The sequence below is a fragment of the Pogoniulus pusillus genome, chromosome 35 (genome assembly GCF_015220805.1).
Source record: "Pogoniulus pusillus isolate bPogPus1 chromosome 35, bPogPus1.pri, whole genome shotgun sequence".
In the NCBI taxonomy this organism is placed as follows: domain Eukaryota; kingdom Metazoa; phylum Chordata; class Aves; order Piciformes; family Lybiidae; genus Pogoniulus; species Pogoniulus pusillus.
This window is the reverse complement of record NC_087298.1, coordinates 10,527,682-10,545,839: the sequence shown is the minus strand read 5'-3', so window position 1 is coordinate 10,545,839 and position 18,158 is coordinate 10,527,682. Positions and strand designations below refer to the sequence as shown.

General features: G+C 47.2%; 2 protein-coding genes across 7 annotated transcripts in view; both read left to right on the top strand.

Moving 5' to 3' along the window:
* Nucleotides 1–3,860, top strand: part of SEC16A (SEC16 homolog A, endoplasmic reticulum export factor) — a 35,466-nt gene extending 31,606 nt beyond the window's left edge. For 3 of the 4 annotated variants that reach the window (XM_064170860.1, XM_064170858.1, XM_064170857.1), the window contains 3 exons: nucleotides 235–294; nucleotides 1,177–1,251; nucleotides 2,190–3,860. In XM_064170860.1, coding sequence (XP_064026930.1) covers nucleotides 235–294; nucleotides 1,177–1,251; nucleotides 2,190–2,258 — 204 coding nt within the window. In that variant the 3' untranslated portion in view covers nucleotides 2,259–3,860. The remainder of the gene's footprint in view (nucleotides 1–234; nucleotides 295–1,176; nucleotides 1,252–2,189) is intronic. The other variant, XM_064170859.1, reaches the window with a different exon arrangement.
* Nucleotides 3,861–5,475: 1,615 nt separating this feature from the next.
* Nucleotides 5,476–18,079, top strand: INPP5E (inositol polyphosphate-5-phosphatase E). Of its 3 annotated transcripts, XM_064170877.1 has the most exons (11): nucleotides 5,476–5,657; nucleotides 6,760–7,874; nucleotides 10,448–10,571; nucleotides 11,818–11,915; nucleotides 12,967–13,091; nucleotides 13,248–13,367; nucleotides 13,742–13,849; nucleotides 14,614–14,775; nucleotides 15,281–15,396; nucleotides 15,859–15,995; nucleotides 16,732–18,079. In XM_064170877.1, the coding sequence occupies exons 2-11, from the start codon at nucleotides 7,015–7,017 to the stop codon at nucleotides 16,862–16,864; spliced, it is 1,983 nt and encodes a 660-aa protein (XP_064026947.1). In that variant the 5' UTR covers nucleotides 5,476–5,657; nucleotides 6,760–7,014; the 3' UTR covers nucleotides 16,865–18,079. The 3 variants fall into 3 exon arrangements, with proteins under 3 accessions (XP_064026947.1, XP_064026949.1, XP_064026948.1); XM_064170879.1 differs by lacking the exon at nucleotides 13,742–13,849; XM_064170878.1 differs by lacking the exon at nucleotides 5,476–5,657 and having other exon boundaries at nucleotides 6,266–7,874.
* The last annotated feature ends 79 nt before the right edge of the window (nucleotides 18,080–18,158 follow it).

Here is an 18,158-nt window from a genome sequence, read left to right as displayed (position 1 = left end):
ATTTCCCGTGCTTTCAAGAAGCCCTTTTGATTTAAACTAACTTCTGGCTTGACGTTTGGTTTGGTTTTGTTTTGGTGTTTGTTTTGGTTTTTTTTAACTTGAAGTTGGTTTAACCTTTGGCAGTGAAACTTTGACAATGAAATCAAAGGACTGGAAGCTTGGGGCAGTGACCTGCATGACGACTCTTTTTATTTGTGTTTTTTTTGTATTTGTGTGTTTCTTGCTGTTTTGTAGCTTTCGCGCTCTAGTTCAATGAGTTCATTATCACGTGAAGTAAGCCAGCATTTTAATCAGGTACATGTGGCTGGCCATTCTCATTTTATCTTCACTTTCTTTTTCCTCTCCTTCCCCTCCCCTCCCCTTCTTTATTTTGCATATGCTCAAATCCTTACTAATGCTACGTTTTGAGTCGTTCTTCCCCTCTTCTCATTTCACAGAAGTAACTCATGATGTAGTGTTCCTTTTAACACTCAAACAGGGACTTCAGAGTTCTTTCTTTATGAAAGTGCATGTAATCCAGGCATGCTTTTTTCCTTCATGTTCATGTTCCTAAGAGATTCACTTAATGGTTTTGATCACCTCTTTCTTGGGATCTCAAAAGTCATTTAACTTTAAACAATCAGAAACAAACCAAACTCCTAAAAAAGCCTCTCACAAGCAAAACTTTTGCTGTTCTACTGCTGCCAGTCTCAAATCAGTAATGTCAAAACCTGTTTCATCTGCAAAAGCCCCTGTAGGAATTAAAGGAATGCTTCATCTCTGCTGTATGTTCCACTACTGGGGGTCACCAGAATAGAGTGACCCAAACTTCCTGGTATTTCTTAGTCAAGGCATAGAATGTTTAGCTGGGGGCAAGCCCTAAGGTCTACTAACAAGAGCAGAAGGTACTAATTGAGTGAAGTCACACTGGTGTCTTGTTTTGGTTTTGCATGCTTTGGTTTTTCAGAGCTGTTTCCAGTTGGTGCATGTGCCTTTGTTTTGCCAGTTCCTACATTGAGCAGTGCTGTTAAAGATGTGGATGCAAACCATGCCAGCAGCTCTTGCAGTCGTTACGATATGCTGCGCTGTCCATATTGTTGGCATTGTTCCTGTCAATATTTGCCTTGTGTAAGCACACCAGTTCTGAGCAGCAGTGATGCTCTGCAGATGGTAATTTCAGTGTCTTCTACCTTCTAGCCTGCCACTGTGCCACCCTCGGGGGGACCTGCAGCAGGAGCAGTACAATTCTACAACCCCTCGCAATTTGCACAAGTGAGTAGGGGCTGTGTCTCGACTTTGAACACAACTGTTGAGCAAGCCCAGGTTTTGGTTTTACTACCTCAGTCTGGCTTGCTGCATGGAGACTGTTAGATGCATACAGAGACTTGTTTAGCACCTGGTTAACAGTTTATGGTCAAAACTTTGTGGCACTTACACAGAAGTGAGGTGCAAGTTACTCACATGGTCTTCAGAAGAAAAATTTTCACCATGAGAACAGTTAAACATTAGAATAATCATAGAATCAGTCAGGTTGGAAGAGAGCTCCAAACTCAGCCAGTCCAACCCAGCACCCAGCCCTATCCAGTCAACCAGACTGTGGCACTAATTGCCTCATCCAGGCTTTCCCTGAACACCTTCTGGAACAGTGACTCCACCACCTCTCTGGGCAGCACATTCCAATGCCAATCACTCCTCTGACAACAGCTTCCTCCTAACATCCAGCCTGTACCTCTCCAGGCACAACTTGAGACTGTGTCCTCTTGTTCTGTTGCTGGGTGCCTGGCAGCAGAGCCCAACCCCACCTGGATATAACCTCCCTTCAGGGAGCTGCAGACAGCAATGAGCTCTCCCCTGAGCCTCCTCTGCTGCAGCCTGCACACCCCCAGCTCCCTCAGCCTCTCCTCACAGGGCTGTGCTCCAGGCCCCTCGCCAGCTTCATTGACCTTCTCTGGACGCCTTCCAGTACCTCAACATGTCTCTCAAATGGAGGAGCCCAGACTTGGACACAGCACTCAGTCTCCAAAAGGAAGCAGTGCGTTCCCCTCCACTGGGCACTTTTAACACTCAATCTGATAGGGTGCTGGACCATCCCATTTAGACTACACTAGCACCTAGGAAGGTTGGACCAGGCGATCCTTGAGGTCCCTTCCAACCTGGCATTCTGTGATTGATTCTGTAACTTCATTTTTTTTTCCTAATCTCTTTTCCAGTCTCCTGCAGTCACTGGAAGCTCAAGATTGGGAAGAATTGGACAGAGGAAATATCCAACCTTGAAGTAAAATACAAGAACTTTGTATTTGGAGTTCTGAGTAAACAACTCTTCAATCTTACAGGATGTGGTATCAGTACTGCGGTTGACTTAACAGAAATTGAATGATGGGTGATTTTTGTTTTTCATGAGTCTCCTTATTTGCACCTCATCTACTCAAATCATTACCAAACATGAAATGTAGGTAACTTTTCCTGTTTAAAAACAAACAAAAACCTTGGCTAGGAATAGCTCTGCTGTGGTAAAGAATAGACATGAGGGAGGAGATAGTTGTTGTCTGTTACAAAAAAAACCCTCTGTGTAAATTGCATTGGCAGTTCATTCCTGAAGTATAAAATAAACCATGAGTGTCACCTTGAAAGACATAGTTTCAGGGAATTTCTAAAGGATGCTTCCCTCTCAGTGAGGGCAAAAAACCTCAACTAACTCATGTCCACATTGTAACATAACACTCTGTGGCCTTAAGAGGACCATGCACGATTGTGATGCTTAGCAAACAAGACTGGAATGGGAGATGTTCCTCTGGGGGAGATGCCTCACGTTGGTTTGTTTCTTGAAGCAAGGGAGGGAGCCACAGCTCATCCAAATAAATTGACCTATATCAAATGAAAACTGTGACTGTAATCTAATACTAATTGGATTGGCTCTTACCTAGTCTGTATGTAGTTTGTGGTTTAGACTACTTGTAAAGCAAACTGTATAGTCTGGCAGAAGCTCCTGTATCATAGCCAACGCTGTACTATTTGACGAGTGAGTGTTCTTTTAAGTGCAATACGGTTACTTGCTTTCTCTCAGACTGCTGGCACTGTGCAGTTAAGGTGATGACAGCTTGAAAGTTGTTTCTTTTCTTCCTGTTGAGTGCCAGAATCAGCATAATACTCTGTTCTTGGATTTCCATGACTAAAATAACCGAGCTAACAGCTGAATTTCAGACCTGCTAAAAGTAGAATGGATTAGACCTCCTACCGATGGACTTCCAAATCTTTCTAGGTTTCACGTAGGAAATCTTGAAATCCATGGTATGCATCATTGAGGGATCTGACTTGTCTGCAAAGAGAGAAATAAACTTTTAAATATTTATTAAATCATTAGGCCATATTTTATTTAGAACTTGCCACCAAACTATTTTGATGCTTTCTTGTTTTTTTTTTCTTTACTTGAATTCTCTGCCCGTTGAGTAGAAATAATGTGGATGTGAAATTGCCATTGTTGGTCCCCTGTTGTTCTCTTCTCTTTTTCCTAAAAAAAAAAATGCCACCTCTCTGAGATCCTGATAGCCTTATGTATGTCCTAAAAGGTTTGTATGTAGCTGAAGCAAAATGCTGGTTTTGGGGAGGGGATTAGAAACCTTTGCATAATGGTCCATACTTGATTCCAGATGTGGTCAGCAGCAGTCAATGTGGTTTACTTTTCTATGTCTGAAGCCCAGACAGACACTTGGCTTTCCTCTAGTCCAGCCAGGCTGCTGCTTATTTTCTCCTTTCAGTAGAGACTGCCAAACAACTTAATTCAAGAAGGCTTCCTTTGAGCTGGGAGCTGCTATCTTTCCTAAGTGTAAGATTTGACACTGTAAATTCTTAAATAAAGTATTTTGCGCTCTGGAGCACTTTCACATTTTACTACTACTTGTGGTTATTGCTTTAGTGAGGTGGGCTGCAGGAACTTCTCTGCTCTTTGGAAAGGATCCATTTAAAGGTTGTGTTTTGGAACTGGGTGTGATATCTTTATTTTTTAATAGGTCATAGAATGATAGGCACCTTGGAGATCCAAGTCCCATGCTAAAGCAGGTTTGCCTAGAATAGGCTGACTGGGATCACAAAGTCCAGGTGGGTTTTGAAAGTCTCCAACCATCCTGTTGCACCCTCACAGCAAAGCAGATGTTCTTGAGTGAAACCTGCTGCGTTCTCCTTTATACTCATCACTCCTTGTCCTGTTACCGGACACCGCTGAAAAGAGACTGGCCCTATCCTCTTACTCTCCCCCACATCCTTTAACTCTTGCTGAGCAGAGAGGATCCCCTGTCAAGCTGCTCTTCTCCAGGCTAAACAGCCCCACATCTCTCCACTACAGAAAGGGACATGATAACATGATATTCAAGAACTGTCTGGCTGTGTTCTGGTGTGATCTGCTCTAGGTGATGCTGCTCTGGCAGCAGGGCTGGACCAGATGATCTTTGGAGGTGCCTTCCAGCCCCTGACATTCTGTGATACTGTGATCTCTGAGCTTTTCCTCAGAGATGCTCCAGTTCCCTCAGCGTGCTCTGGCCTCCTGTTGGACTCTTCCATAGTTCCTGGTCTCTTCAACTGAGGAGCCCAGAACTGGACACTAACCAGGGCTGCTCTGTTGGAACTGGCAGGGTAAGTATTTTTGACAGATTTGCACAGATTGTCAGACTGCATTAGATTGGAAAGGACCCTCAAAGGGCATCTTGTCCCATGCCTCTGCAGTGAACAGGAGCACCTCTGGCTAGATCAGGCCCCTTTGAGTCTGATCTTGAATGTCGCCAGGGCCCTCAACCACAGCTCTGGTAAGTCTGTTCCAGTATTTTATCACTCCTTGTAAAAACTTCTTCTGTATGTCCAACCTAAATCTCCTCTGCTCCGCTTTCAAAGTATTGCTCCTTGTCCTATCACTACACACCCCTCTAAACTGTTCTTCCCTAGCCTTCCTGTGGGTCTCTCCAGTGCCTTTTCCAGGCTGAACAGCCCCAGCTTCCTCCTCAGCTTCTCTTCACGGGAGAGGCTCCTCCTGGACGTCCTCTCGTCCCCCTCTCTCGGATGTGCTCTAGCAGGTCCCTGTCTCTCTTCTGGCGGAGGGCCCAGAGCTGGACGCAGTACTCCAGGTGAGGGGGGCGGAATCCTCTCTCTCCACCTGCTGGCCCTGTTTCTTGTGATGCAGCCCAGGATGGGATTCGCCATCTGGGCTGCAAGTGCACGTTGCTGGCTCAGGTCCAGCTCCTTTTCCGCCAGCACCACCAGGGCCTTTTCTGCAGGGCTGCTCTGACTTTCTTCGTGATGCTCTGATCCTCAGGCTGTGTATCTTCACGGGAAGGCTCAGCGTTTAAGCTGTGCACTTAACCGGTCTAAGTGTGAGACGCTTTAAACGGAGTTGAGTGCCGCCTTAGCGTGGCAGGTGCGGTCCTCCCGCCGCCAGGGGCCGCTGCCTGCTGTCTGGAGGGTGGGCCCAGCGTCTGCCGCCTGCCGTTGCCACGGGCGCGCCGCGGGGCTGGGGCTGGAGCTGAGGCGACTTCTCTCGCCCGCCAGGCCGGGTCGGGCCGAGAAGGGCCCTTGGGGGACAAAGGTGGCTGGAGCTAGTGGGGGCCCGCCCGCAGCAGCGGGTGAAGTGCTACTGAGGCCAGCGCAGCGGAGCCGGCCTTCGGCGGGCGGCAGCGAGCCCCGCGGGCCGGGAGGTCAGTGAGGAGCGGGGTGGGTGGCTGCGGGGCCTGCCCGTGTCAATGGCTGCTGTCGCGGCGGCTCCCGCCCCTCCGCTCCTCGCCTGCAGCTGGCGCGGCCGCTGTTAGGGTCGTGGTGGCGAGGCGGGACGGTGGGACGGGGAGGTGTGTGAAGGGCTGCGGAAACCGTCTCTGTCCGGTGAGACACGGAGGTATGAAGGGCTGCGGAAGCCATCCCTCCTCTTCAGTGAGACACGGAGGTATGAAGAGCTGTGGAAGCCATCCCTCCTGTCCGGTGAGATACGGAGGTATGAAGGGCTGCAGAAGCCATCCCTTCTGTCCGGTGAGACACGGAGGTATGAAGGGCTGCAGAAGCCATCCCTCCTGTCCGGTGAGATACGGAGGTATGAAGGGCTGCAGAAGCCATCCCTTCTGTCCGGTGAGATACGGAGGTATGAAGGGCTGCAGAAGCCATCCCTTCTGTCCGGTGAGATACGGAGGTATGAAGGGCTGCAGAAGCCATCCCTTCTGTCCGGTCGGAACGTGGATGGCTTCCCCTCGGGTACCAAATCCGCCTTCCACTGTGCTTTAACGGGATTTGATGTTTTCAGTACTTTAACGTGTTTCCAGTCTGGAGCTGCCCCGTGTGGGGAGTTTGGTTTGCAATAACTGCAGTGTAATGAGATGCTTCCTCTCCAGGTTGGGGTTTGCTATGGAGCTAGATTCTGTATCCTTAAAACTAATCCCCAAGATGTTCCCTCGGTTTCAGCAGTAGTGGCTAGAGGCTGAGCAGGAGAAAGTGGCAGCAGTCACCTTGCTGTGGCATTAGGTGAGAGGCTGAGATCGCTGGAAATTTCCTGGTCTCTGGTGCTGAGTGCTGTGGGCAGAGTGGAGGCTGTGACTCAGTGTGCAGCCAGGAGAACAAGCTGTGATTTATGTGCAGTTTTAATCTCCTTTTATGCTGACAGGATGCACAACCTTGTTTTAAAGAGCTCTATGCACAGCTGCGGTGCTGACAGCAGCAAGGAAGTCAAATCACAGCTCTGCTCTCGTGAACAAATAAAGAGAGAATAACGTTGTTTTTTCTAGCAAGGTCACATTAAGGTTTCGTTTGTGTCAGGGGGAGGTCCTGTGAAGAGCATCCTCTCCGAGGAAGGAGCAGAGTTTGCAGCTCAGTAACTTCTCACACGCAGACAATGCATCTGCCCACACGTACACCTGCGCTTCATCCTCAACCAAAGACTGAGCTGTCTTCAGTTTCCATGTGTTTCTGGCTTGGTTAAAGCCCTGTGAACCTACAGGGTAAGCAAAGGAAGGAAGCTATGCTGTGAGGAACTTCTGTGGAGCAGTGTCCATAGCTGGTACCCAGAGAAGAATGAGTACTCCAAATGGATTTCCACTGCACTCAGGAGGATGTGTCACTCGGAGCATGGAGGGTGGAGCAGTACAGGACCTGCAAGCTAAAAAAGCTGGGAAAGCAGCTAAGAAGGAGGCTGGAGACAATGGGCCACTTACCTTTGATGACCTTCCAAGGGTAGGCACCTCTTTAAACGAAGCCTTGAAGTTTCTACCAGGTGAACTTAAAGCTAATATGAAAATTAAATCCATCACTCCAAGGCCTCCTCGGAAACCGCGGCTGGAGCGTGCGGCGTCTTTGGACGAGAAAAGCTGGAGGAGGTGGAGGCGCTTTCGAACCAGCCAGGAGAGCCTGACTGATCCCAACGAGACCAGTTCCTCCAATGGCTCTCTGCAGGAGGCATCCCTCAGCACCCCCGTCAGGGGCAGGGCGAGCCCCTGCCCTCAGCGCTGCCAGCAGAGCTCCTTGCACAGTTGTTCGCCAGATGCCTCAGAAGCCAGTCCCGCGGGCAAGAGCAGAGGAGGTCCCTCCGAGCTGGGCAAGAGAGCTTCCGAGATCTCCAGTGCCTTCGGTGGCCTGCTGCGGGGGAAGGCGTTCACGGGCGGCAAACCCCGGCTGGCCCAAATAATGCCAGCTCGACCTCTGCCACCCGTGGAGCTCAATGTGGCCTCTCAGGCGCTGAGGACAGCTAATAGGATTGATTCAGATTGTGTGGATTACCAACATTATTCTCAGCACAAGTTTGGGAGGGTGAGCAGCAGCCTGAGCGACACCAGGCTGCATGGCAACGGCGTGGTCTATGACAGCTGCTCCACGGACTCCATGAAATCTACGTTTAGCCTGCTCACTCCCATTCGCTCCAAGGATGTCAGAAGCAGGTATGTCCGTTGGCTTCCCGTGGCAAAGCCTAGGGTGTGTTAGCAGGGAGCCAGCTGCTCTAAAAGATCCTTCTGGGCTGAGAATGGGAGCTATCAGTAAAGCACAGAAGTTGGTCTGTGTTGTTTAATCTATGTGGAGGCTGAGGAGTGTGAAGGTGTTTAAGGCTAGGCTGGATGAGACCTTGAGTGACCTGATCTAGTGGGAGGTGTCTCTGCCTATGCCCTTGGAACTGGGTGAGCTTTGAGGTCTCTTCCGACCTAAACCATTCTGTGATTCTAAGATGGAGAAGTCAGTGCAGATAGTCTGTTTACTTCTTTCAGCTGGTGTTGGTTTTAGAATCATAGAGTCAGTCAGAGTTGAAAGGGACCACAAGGATTATCTAGTTCCACCCCCCTGCCATGGGCAGGGACACCTCACACTAGATCAGGTTGTGTAGAGCCTCATCCAGCCTGGCCTTAAACATCTCCAGGCATGGAGTTTCCACCACCTTCCTTGGCAACCCGTTCCAGGGTCTTACCACCCAGTTTCCATAACTGTAAGTTTGGTTTGCTGTCAGCTTGCTTGTGATATTTAAGTAATCTGGTGTGAAAATGGAGAAGTGTTAGCCTGACAGGATAAGGGTTGGGAGAGCTTTTATTTTACATCTGGAAATACTCTGGGCTTGAGCTGAAATGTTAAGTGCCAGGAGTCACAGAATGGTTTGGGTTGAAAGGGACCTTAAAGACCGTCTAGTTCCAACTGCTCTGCCATGGGCAGAGGGACACCTCCTACTAGACCAGGCACCATCCAAGCTGGCTTTAAACACTTCCAGGCCTGGAGCCTCCACAGCTTCTCTGGGTAACTGTTCCAGTGCCTCACCACCCTCGTAGGGAAGAACTCCTTGTTTGGCTTCTGGCAGGATGAAATGATGTTCTTTGAACTGCTTTAGTCTCCTACAGGAGGTCTTCTGCCCCAGCTTTTCCAGGAAGCTTTTGAGGAAGAGTATGATTCCACTCAGACCTCAGCAGTTTCTCCTAGTGTGGCCCTGACCTGCTCTGTTCATTTGTCATCATTTGTAGTTGTTTAGATGTTTGATTGGAGGGACTCAAGACAGAGACACTGCAACAATTACTATTGATAATCCTGCAGGTCAGGAAACAGGTTAAAAGGCAAAGAACACTGTGTACTCATCTGAAGGTTGTACATTTCAGACACACAACAGCCTGCAAGACCTTGAGGCATAAACCTGATTTTGATCTAAAAAGTGACAATCAGTGGTACAGGAGAAATAATTCTGAGATAAATTAAAGTTACTGTCTGGTAAGACAGCCCCAAGGGTAGGATGCAACTTGTTTGCCTTGAGAGATTTTCTTTCACTTCCCTCTGCAGAGCTGTTGGAGTTGTCTGGGTAGAGCAGTGTGTCGCAGGGTGTCCCCTGGCATCATGCTGGCATCATTCTTTGCAGAGCTTAAACAAGATTATAAATGGTTGTTCAATTTGAAACCTTGTTGCCAATCTCCCTTGCTGTCTGGAGAGGCAGAAAGCTGGGGCAGATCTCTCCTCTTTTTCCAATGTGATCCTCTAGTTGACTGGATAGGGCTGGATGATAGGTTGGACTGGATGGTCTTGGAGGTCTCTTCCAATCTGGTTGATTCTATGATATTACACTAAGAAGCAATTATAAATGATAACTCAAATGCCAAAACATTCTATAATAAAACTATGAACATAGAATAGATCAAGGTCACTCTAAGAACTAAATCTGGGTATTTTGTTGGTTGGTTTGGGTTTTTGTTGTTCTTTTTGTTGTTCTAGAAGTATAGACATTTAAAAGTATTGAAAAGAGATTGAAATGTAAAAAAAGCCTGGATGAGGCACTTAATGCCATGGTCTAGTTGATTGGACAGGGCTGGGTGCTAGGTTGGACTGGATGATCTTGGAGGTCTCTTCCAACCTGGTTGATTCTGTGATTATCTCTGAATTCAGACTCAATAAATCATCTTTCAAAAGCCACTTTGAGCTGAATGGAGGAAGAGTTTGACTTTGAATCCTTGGAGGAGCAGAACACTGGGAATGACACAGCTCTTCTTATGTTTCAAGTAAACTGAGCTGCTTCAGGATACCCAAACATCAAACTCATCTCTTTATTTTGTATGTGTGCTGGGGGAAGACTGAAGACTTTGGATGGCTCCAGTCTTCTTGTTACAGAACCTGTGCAGTAGCAGTGTCACCACGAGTTGTGTCCCAGATCTGAAAAGGCCACTTTGTGGCAACAGTTTTGTTCTGTTGCATGTGATCCATGAACCTTCTTCAAGGGTTGAATCTTTATAAGGAACTTAAATCAAGCAGAGAAATATATCACAGAATCCCAGAATGTTAGGGGTTGGGAGGAAAAAATCCTCTAGTGCAACCCCCCTGCCAGAGCAGGATCACCTAGAGTAGGTCACACAGGATAAAAACTTACCATCTAAATACTAAATGCTGTTTTCTTGAGCTAAAAGTGTGTCTTTGATTAACTCAAGTGTTACAAATCACTATTCCAACCTGTTATTCCCTTTCCTTAGATGCTCTTTTATTGCTCTTCTGTTCACAGAAGCTATTTGGAAGGCAGCCTTCTGGCAAGTGGTGCCTTACTGGGAGCAGAAGAACTTAGCAGATATTTCCCTGATCGGAATATTGGGATTTTTGTGGCCACCTGGAACATGCAAGGCCAGAAGGTATGTGCACAGAAGTTTCCCCAGGTCTTCTGGCAGTGGTAAAGTTCCTCCAGCTTTACTGCAAGGACTGGTGTGATGGACTACTTCTGCTATGCTCTGTTCGTGTTATTTTGTTTATGACTGCTCCTCACTGACTTGAGTTCTTTATCAAATTATAAGACCCTCTCTTGCTTGTTCACTTTAGTCACTCATTGGAATAGGCTTCAGCAGACATTAGGTATAACAGCAGTGAGCTTGCTTGTGCCACTCTGGCTTTTTGTCAGCTTCTTTGTACTCTGCTGCACTTAAAGTCATGAGGATCATAGGCATCCTGTGTCATAAGGGTCACAGGATGTTAGGGGTTGCAAGGGACCTCCACAAATCGAGTCCAGTTCCCCTGCACAGGTCACAAAGGGATACATCCAGACAGGCCTTAAAAGTCTCCAGAGAAGGAGACCCAACAACCTGTCTGGGGAGCCTGTTCCAGTGCTCCATGACCCTTAGAGTAAAGGAAGTTCCTCCTCATGTTGAGGTGGAACTTCGTGTGCTGTAGTTTATACACATTGCCCCTTGTCCTATCACAGGGTGCAGCTGAGAAGTGTTTGTCCCCTCCCTCTTGACACCCAGCCCTCAGACATTAGTAAACATTGATTAGATCCCCTCTAAATGTTCTCTTCAGTAGAGTAAAAAGCCCCAGGTCCCTGAGCCTCTTCTCATAGGGCAGGATTCCAGCACATTAATCACCTTCATAGGTGATTAATCTACTCTTGAGTAGATCCCTGTCCCTCCTAGACTGGGGAGCCCAAAACTGAACACAGTATTCCAAATGAGGTCTCACCAGGGCAGAAAGAAGGTAGCTGACAATTCAGTGTTTATGATGAGAACATCTCTGATAAAGAACACAGCCTCCTGCCTACTTCTTTACATGGCCTGAGGATTCCAGACTTATTCTACCAGGTGGTTTAGAGGCTGTGCTTGGAGGAACATAAGCAACCCTTGGGATGTTCAGTTAACAGCCCATGAGCTTGGTAAAAATCACAGGGAATTACAAACAGTGCTGAGCTGTGGAATCTCAGTTGCTGCTGGAGCCACAGCAGTCAAAGTCTGTCTCAGGGAAGAAGAAGTTTTAATGCTATCATTTAGCCTCCTTTTAGAAGCCTGAATTGTTTGTATGTGCTGTGGAATTTGTGGCTTAACCTGGACTCCTCTTGGTCTTTTCTAGTCCATTTTCACATAACTGATATTGTGGTTTTGTTTTCAATCATAGGAACTTCCAATAAACCTGGATGACCTCTTATTACCAACAGATCCTGACTATGCCCAGGACATGTACATCATTGGGGTTCAAGAAGGCTGTCCAGACAGGTAGCAAAAACAATGTAATGAACCATCCTCTTTTATTGTTAACTAATTACTTTGGGTTTAATTAGTCTGGAAATAGTCTCCATCATATTAATAATACTTTCAATAAACAGCTCATTTAATAAGGTTGAATTCCATTGCATAAACCTGTGGGGAGATGTTTTTTAGAGGAAAATGGCATTAAAAAAAGCTGTAAATAGAGAACTTGGTCCTGTTGTCAGAGCAGCTAATAACAAAACTGTGCTCTGATTCCTGTGAGCTGTCTCCTGGGCTGGCTGTGAGCCATTGCAGCCTCGTGCTCATCACTGGTGCATTGCTGCAAATTTTAAGTCCATCCAAGATTGGCCAACCCCAGAAGGGCAGGTTCAAGCCTCACTGAATCACAGACCTTTAAAGGTCATCCAGTCCAATCCCTCTGCAGTCAGCAGGGACAACTGCAACCATAGCAGCTCGCTCAGAGGCCCAGACAACCTGACCTGGAAAGGTTTCAGGGATGGGGCACCTCTCTGGGAAACCTGGGCCAGTGTTTCTCCACCTTCAGCATCAAAAATTCCTTCTCTCTAGTCTAGATCTCCCTCTTTCAGTTTCAAACCATCACCTCTTGTCCTGCCACAACAGGCTCTGTTAAAAGGTCTGTCCCCAGCTTTCTGATCAGCCCCTTTAAGTACTGAAAGATCACCAGAAGGTCTTCCTGGAGCCTTTTCTTCTCTGGGCTGAACAACCTCAATTCTCTTAGCCTGGCCTCTCAGCAGAGGGGTTCCAGCCCTCAGATCATTTTTGTGACCTCCTCCACTTTATTAGGGTGTATTCCCAGCAGGATTGTCCCAGATTTGCAGCCCATTCTCACCACCATGCAGAGCTGGCTGCATGGCATGTGCGGAGCTGCACATTGAACTGGACAGCCTCTGCTGCAGCACTGCTGTGGAAGTTCTGCTTATGCTTCCTTCATGTTCTTTATCAGAGAGACCACTCAGGTTTTACCACACTGATTTCCTTTCCTGGTTACTGTCTCTTGTGCTGTCCTCTGTGATCCAGCTGTTGTTCTTTCCTGCAGAAGGGAGTGGGAGATCCGCCTGCAAGAGACACTGGGCCCCCACTACGTTATGCTCTACTCTGCTGCACATGGGGTGCTGTACATGTCAGTCTTCATCCGGAGGGACCTGATCTGGTTCTGCTCAGGTGTGTGGTCCAGTGAGAGCTGCAGAGTGGGGAGGTGAAAGAGGCTGCTGCTGTTGGGTGCCTTGCCCTGTTCTCCAGGGCTGCCCCTTGCCTGACTTCCCTGCTCACTGTCTCTAAATGTGTTTGGGTAAAACCAGCTTCTTTTTCTCCTTCCAGAAGTGGAGTATGCCACAGTGACAACCAGAATTGTATCCCAGATCAAAACCAAAGGAGCTCTGGGAATCTGCTTCACCTTTTTTGGGACCTCCTTTCTCTTCATCACCTCCCACTTTACATGTGAGACATTTACAACCTTGTTAGAAGTGTCTTGATTGAGGGAGGAGGAGGGGAGTTTGCTTGACAAAGGTAGAAAAGCTGCAGAGGAGCAGGACAGGCTGGAGTCAAAGCTTAGGACTACTGAGCTGAGAACAATAAGGGAGGGTGATTTTTTTTTATAGCAAACTTACAAAAGAACTGTTTAGGAGCCAGGAATGAACTCTGCACAGTTGTATCCCCTTTTCCATACTTCCTGTCAGTATTTCTCAGTTTGCTTCCTGGGTCAAAGAGTTACATTTTACATGTGGGAAGTGTCTGATGTGCTGCGATAACCAGAAGTGGTAACTGCGTGGAAATGGTGCATCATTGGCAGTGCTGGGATTTCTGTTTTTCAGCTGGGGACAGTAAGGTGAATGAGAGGAAACTGGACTACAATAAAACCATTCAAGCCCTTACACTCCCCAAGAACGTTCCAGACACAAACCCATATCGGTCCAGTTCCAGTAAGTGTGAAACCATACTTCTGTGGGAGCCCAAATGGGCAGAGCTTGTGCACTGCTTCTCAGCCTACACTAAGGAAGAGGGAACGAGGGTGCTCATTTGAGGTGGGAGAACAGGCAGCCACAGGGCTTTTGTCTGAGGGTGGTTATTATTCACATGATTATTTCCAGTACCTGAAGGGATCCCACAGGAAGGCTGCAGAGGGACTTTTCGTAAGGGTGTCTAGCACTAGGGCAAGAGGGAATGGTTTGGAGCTGAGGGAGAGTAGGTTTAGACTGGATCTTAGGAAGTTCTACAGTACAAGGGTGGTGAGACAACTTGCACAGGGAGCTTGTGTATGCCTCCTCACTGGGGGTGCTCAAGGCTAAGTTGGATGAGGCCTTGAGCAGCTGAGTCTAGCAGAGAAGTGTCCCTGCCCATGGCAGGGAGGTTGGAGTAAATGATCTATCTCTAAGGTCTCTTCCAACCTAAGCCATTCTAGGATTCTATGAAGTGTAGTATCTCCTAGCAGTAAAAAGGAAAGGATTGATGCCTGTTCCTTGCAGATATCCAGCAGCATGATCAGTAAGCTCAGCATCACACAGCTCTTACCTGGAAAGAATTAAGTGAGTTTCATTTTAATGAGCAGGCAGCTGCATCGTAAACTTTCATGTCCCTCCAAAGTCAAAAGGAGATTCAAGGAAGAAAAGGTTGGGATCCCTCTTTTGCTTTCAGAACTTTTTGGGTTATTTACCTTTATGCTGACACTTCTGGCTTCAATTTGCAGGTGATGTCACAACTCGGTTTGATGAAGTGTTCTGGTTTGGTGACTTCAACTTTCGGCTCAATAAGGATCGGGAGACTGTGGATTCCATCTTGAACCAGAACCCAGGGACAGATGTGTCCAAGCTACTGGCCTATGACCAACTCACTAGTGAAATGAGCAGGGGTGAGTGAGCAGATGGTTTTCACCTTAGCCACCAAGAACAAAGATAACTACTCACAGAAATAATTGCAGCCAAATCCATATTTCCTGCTTTCTCTTAAGTTCCCTAAAAAGGAAGTCAGCAGTTGTCAAATACAGTGAGAATGTACAATGCTGTAGCATTTTGCTATAGTTAATCTCCCAAGTCATTTCCTGCTTTGTCATCTGACTCTTCTGTAAACTGAGCAGCATTTATGCACAGTGTCTTGGGCTTTTAGATGTAACTGGTCTTTGCAGAGCATCATGAGCTTTGGTGTGCATGCACCAAGTGGTTTTGTTTAAACAGCCACTGACTGCTTTTTATCCTCACTATGTAATAACTTGAGCTTGCTCCCTTTCTGGAGCCCAAACCCAGTTTTTTCTAGTCATGTATGTACATGGCTGTTGTTTATGGCCAGCATTAATTAGTGTTCTGGATTCTTAGGAAGGAGGAATTTGCTGTTCATGCTGTTCTGCCCTTCCCTTGCAGGCTCTATTTTCAAAGGATTCCAAGAGGCTGACATTCACTTCTGTCCTTCTTACAAGTTTGACATAGGAAAGGACAGCTATGACACCACTTCCAAGCAAAGAACTCCTTCCTACACGGTAATGGGTGCTGCAGAGCAGCGTGCTCCTGCGGGCTGCTCAGCTTCACAGCTGTCTCCACAGGGGGTTCTCACCTCTGGCAAAAAGCTGCCTTTCAGAGCTAGTCTGTGTGAGAGAGAGTCGTGCTGAGATTTGTTACTTAAAGGCAATGGGTGTGTGGAACTGGTTTGGAAGAAAGGAATGTTGGATCTGTGAGCACAGGGAGCAGTTTGGCACAGGCTGCTAATCTCATTTTCCTTGCATGCTGGGCAGTGCATTCTGCCCTGTGCTCAGCGCTGGGCACAGAACCACTCCTGGGATCAGACTCTCATTTGTCACGAGTGCATCCCTGTGCTAGACACTGAATTTTGCTGACTGGAGTGTATGAGAAACTAATGGATTTGTCTCTCATGAAGCAGTGCTTCTTTCCAGGGTGGGTGTGCAAAGGGACTTGCATCAGTCTCCCCTGTCTCTGCCCCCCAGGATCGAGTTGTGTTCCGCAGTCGGTACAAAGATGACATCCAGGCGGTCAAGTACTCCTCCTGCCCTAGCATCCGAACCTCGGACCACCGGCCCGTGTTCGCCTTGTTCCGCGTCAGAGTGAGGCCTGGCAGAGACAAGTTAGTACCCCCTTGTGTCACTGATTGCACACGCTCCACCCATCCCGAGGGGATGCCCCTGCTTGGACTTTGTCCTCCCAGGAGAGTCTCTGAAATAGTTTATCCTGAGTAGCTTTCCACAGCCTCTTTGACTTTTGACTGATAAATGCTCTTTATGCTATCAGAGAATATGAGAGGTTGGAAGGGATCTCTATTGATCACAGGATCAGAGAACGTTAGAGGTTGGAAGGGATCTCTAGAGATCAGAGAATGTTAGAGGTTGGAAGGGATTTCTAGAGATCACAGGATCAGAGAATGTTAGAGGTTGGAAGGGATCTCTAGAGATCAGAGAATGTTAGAGGTTGGAAGGGATCTCCAGAGATCAAGTCCAACCTCCTGCCAAAGCATCATCTAGGGCAAGCCACACCAGAACACATCCAGGTAGGTTTTGAAAGCCTTCAGAGATGGACAGTCTGCAACCTCTTTCTCTCTCTTCTCTCTCACTTCAGTGGTGACAGCAGTGAGAAAGCTTAAACCTTGCACTGATACCTGAAATCCCTGCTGCCAGGTCCCCAACTCCTCCTTAAATAAGCCCTAACTGCTATGAAGAGAACTTTGTTTTACCATTTTCTCCCACAGCAGTATCTTAATGCCTTAAGAAATTAAAAATTAGGGGTTTGGCTGTAGTTGGGAAACACTGGGCAAGGGAGGAGGAGGTTTTTGTACCCTGCTCTAACTGCTTGTGTTTGTATTGTAGCATTCCACTTGCTGCAGGGCAGTTTGACAGAGAACTCTATTTAATTGGGATAAAGAGGCGGATTACAAGGGAGCTTCAGAAGCGGCGAGAGCAAAAGGACCAAAGATCCAGCAGCATCTGTAGCATTTCCTGAGCTGAGAACTCTGCGATGCTTGTGTTGGAGGAGGATTTCAGGCCATGGCAAACTCTGCAGGGAATTGTCTGCTTAAGCAGTTGCTGTGGCTTGTGAAGAATGTCTTAAACCTCATCCTGGATTCATCTGCATAAGCTAATCCATGTAGCTCAAGTGCTTTTGCTGAAGAAAATGGAGTCACTTACTTAGGACATCCATCCCAACAGATCCAATTGATCTATTTTTAACTATACTATCTTTGGAAGCAATCAGATGCCGTCTCTTGGTTCTAAGATGACTCCACCCAGGGGACACAGCTTCTGGAATTGGCATGATTGAGGACCAGAGAAAAGCCTGCAGAAAGGTGAACGTTTTTTGTCTGTCTGTCTGATTTGGTTTGCTTATGTACATTGTGGGGTTGAGTTTTCTTTCTTCTCACTCCTAGCCAAGTGTTGAATACTGTGTAAAATGCATGGCAGGGACCAGTTAGGGGATTTCAGCAGTTGTGTGCAAGGATGGTGCTCCCCTGTTGGGCTTTTTGGGTCCTCTGCAGCAGCTGTGTGTGAATGTACTACTGTGCATTTGAAGTGTAGAGACATTGCCTTTCAAGAATTATTTTAAAGGCCTTCTGTTACTAAGGGGGTAAGTGTTAATCTCTCACACCATGTATTTGGCTGTTGAGACTGTTTGAAACAATCCCTTCCTTAAGTCACCTACCCTCCCCAGGGGTAGGGAAACACCACCTGCCTTCAGCAGCAGGACATTGGAGTTGGGAATAATGGTCTGAGTACAGCCACTGTGCAATGCTTCACCAAAGTGAGTACTAGGAAAGTGTGCAGAGGCTGCAGCACGTCAGCTGAGTTCCATTACCTCTGATTACAATCAATTCCTTTCAGGTTTATGTTTCCAATTCAATCAACTTGCTATTTTTAAAGTAGTGTCATCTTAAGGCTAAATGTACTACAGGGACCAGTATGGCACTGGGAAAATCTCAAGTACAGCTAAACAGTTAAAAACTCTTCCTAGGCACAGGTTGGCTGGATCTTTAATCACCTTAGTAGATAAAACACCTTGCAAACTCTTGAGGAAGTGCTGCTAACTATGCAACCTGTCCAAGACAGAGCTTCTGTTCTGCGGTACAAATGTTTCTGGCACTGACCTAGCTGTAGCCATCAGGTATTTGGATTTCCTTTCTTTTTAAAGGAATTAAAGAATAAATGAATGCAATACCTGAAATGGGACCTAGCTCTTATTTAGGGTGGGTCAGAACCAGAGTTCTTTGGGTGGTGCATGCTAAGTGTTGGGGTGACCTGAG

Coding starts and splice junctions, on each gene's coding strand:
- INPP5E (XM_064170877.1), top strand. CDS start 7,015: ATGAGTACTCCAAATGGATTTCCACTGCACTCAGGAGGATGTGTCACT. Junction 15,397..15,858: donor AAAGAACTCCTTCCTACACG/GTAATGGGTGCT, acceptor TCTGCCCCCCAG/GATCGAGTTGTGTTCCGCAG. Junction 15,996..16,731: donor GTGAGGCCTGGCAGAGACAA/GTTAGTACCCCC, acceptor TTTGTATTGTAG/CATTCCACTTGCTGCAGGGC.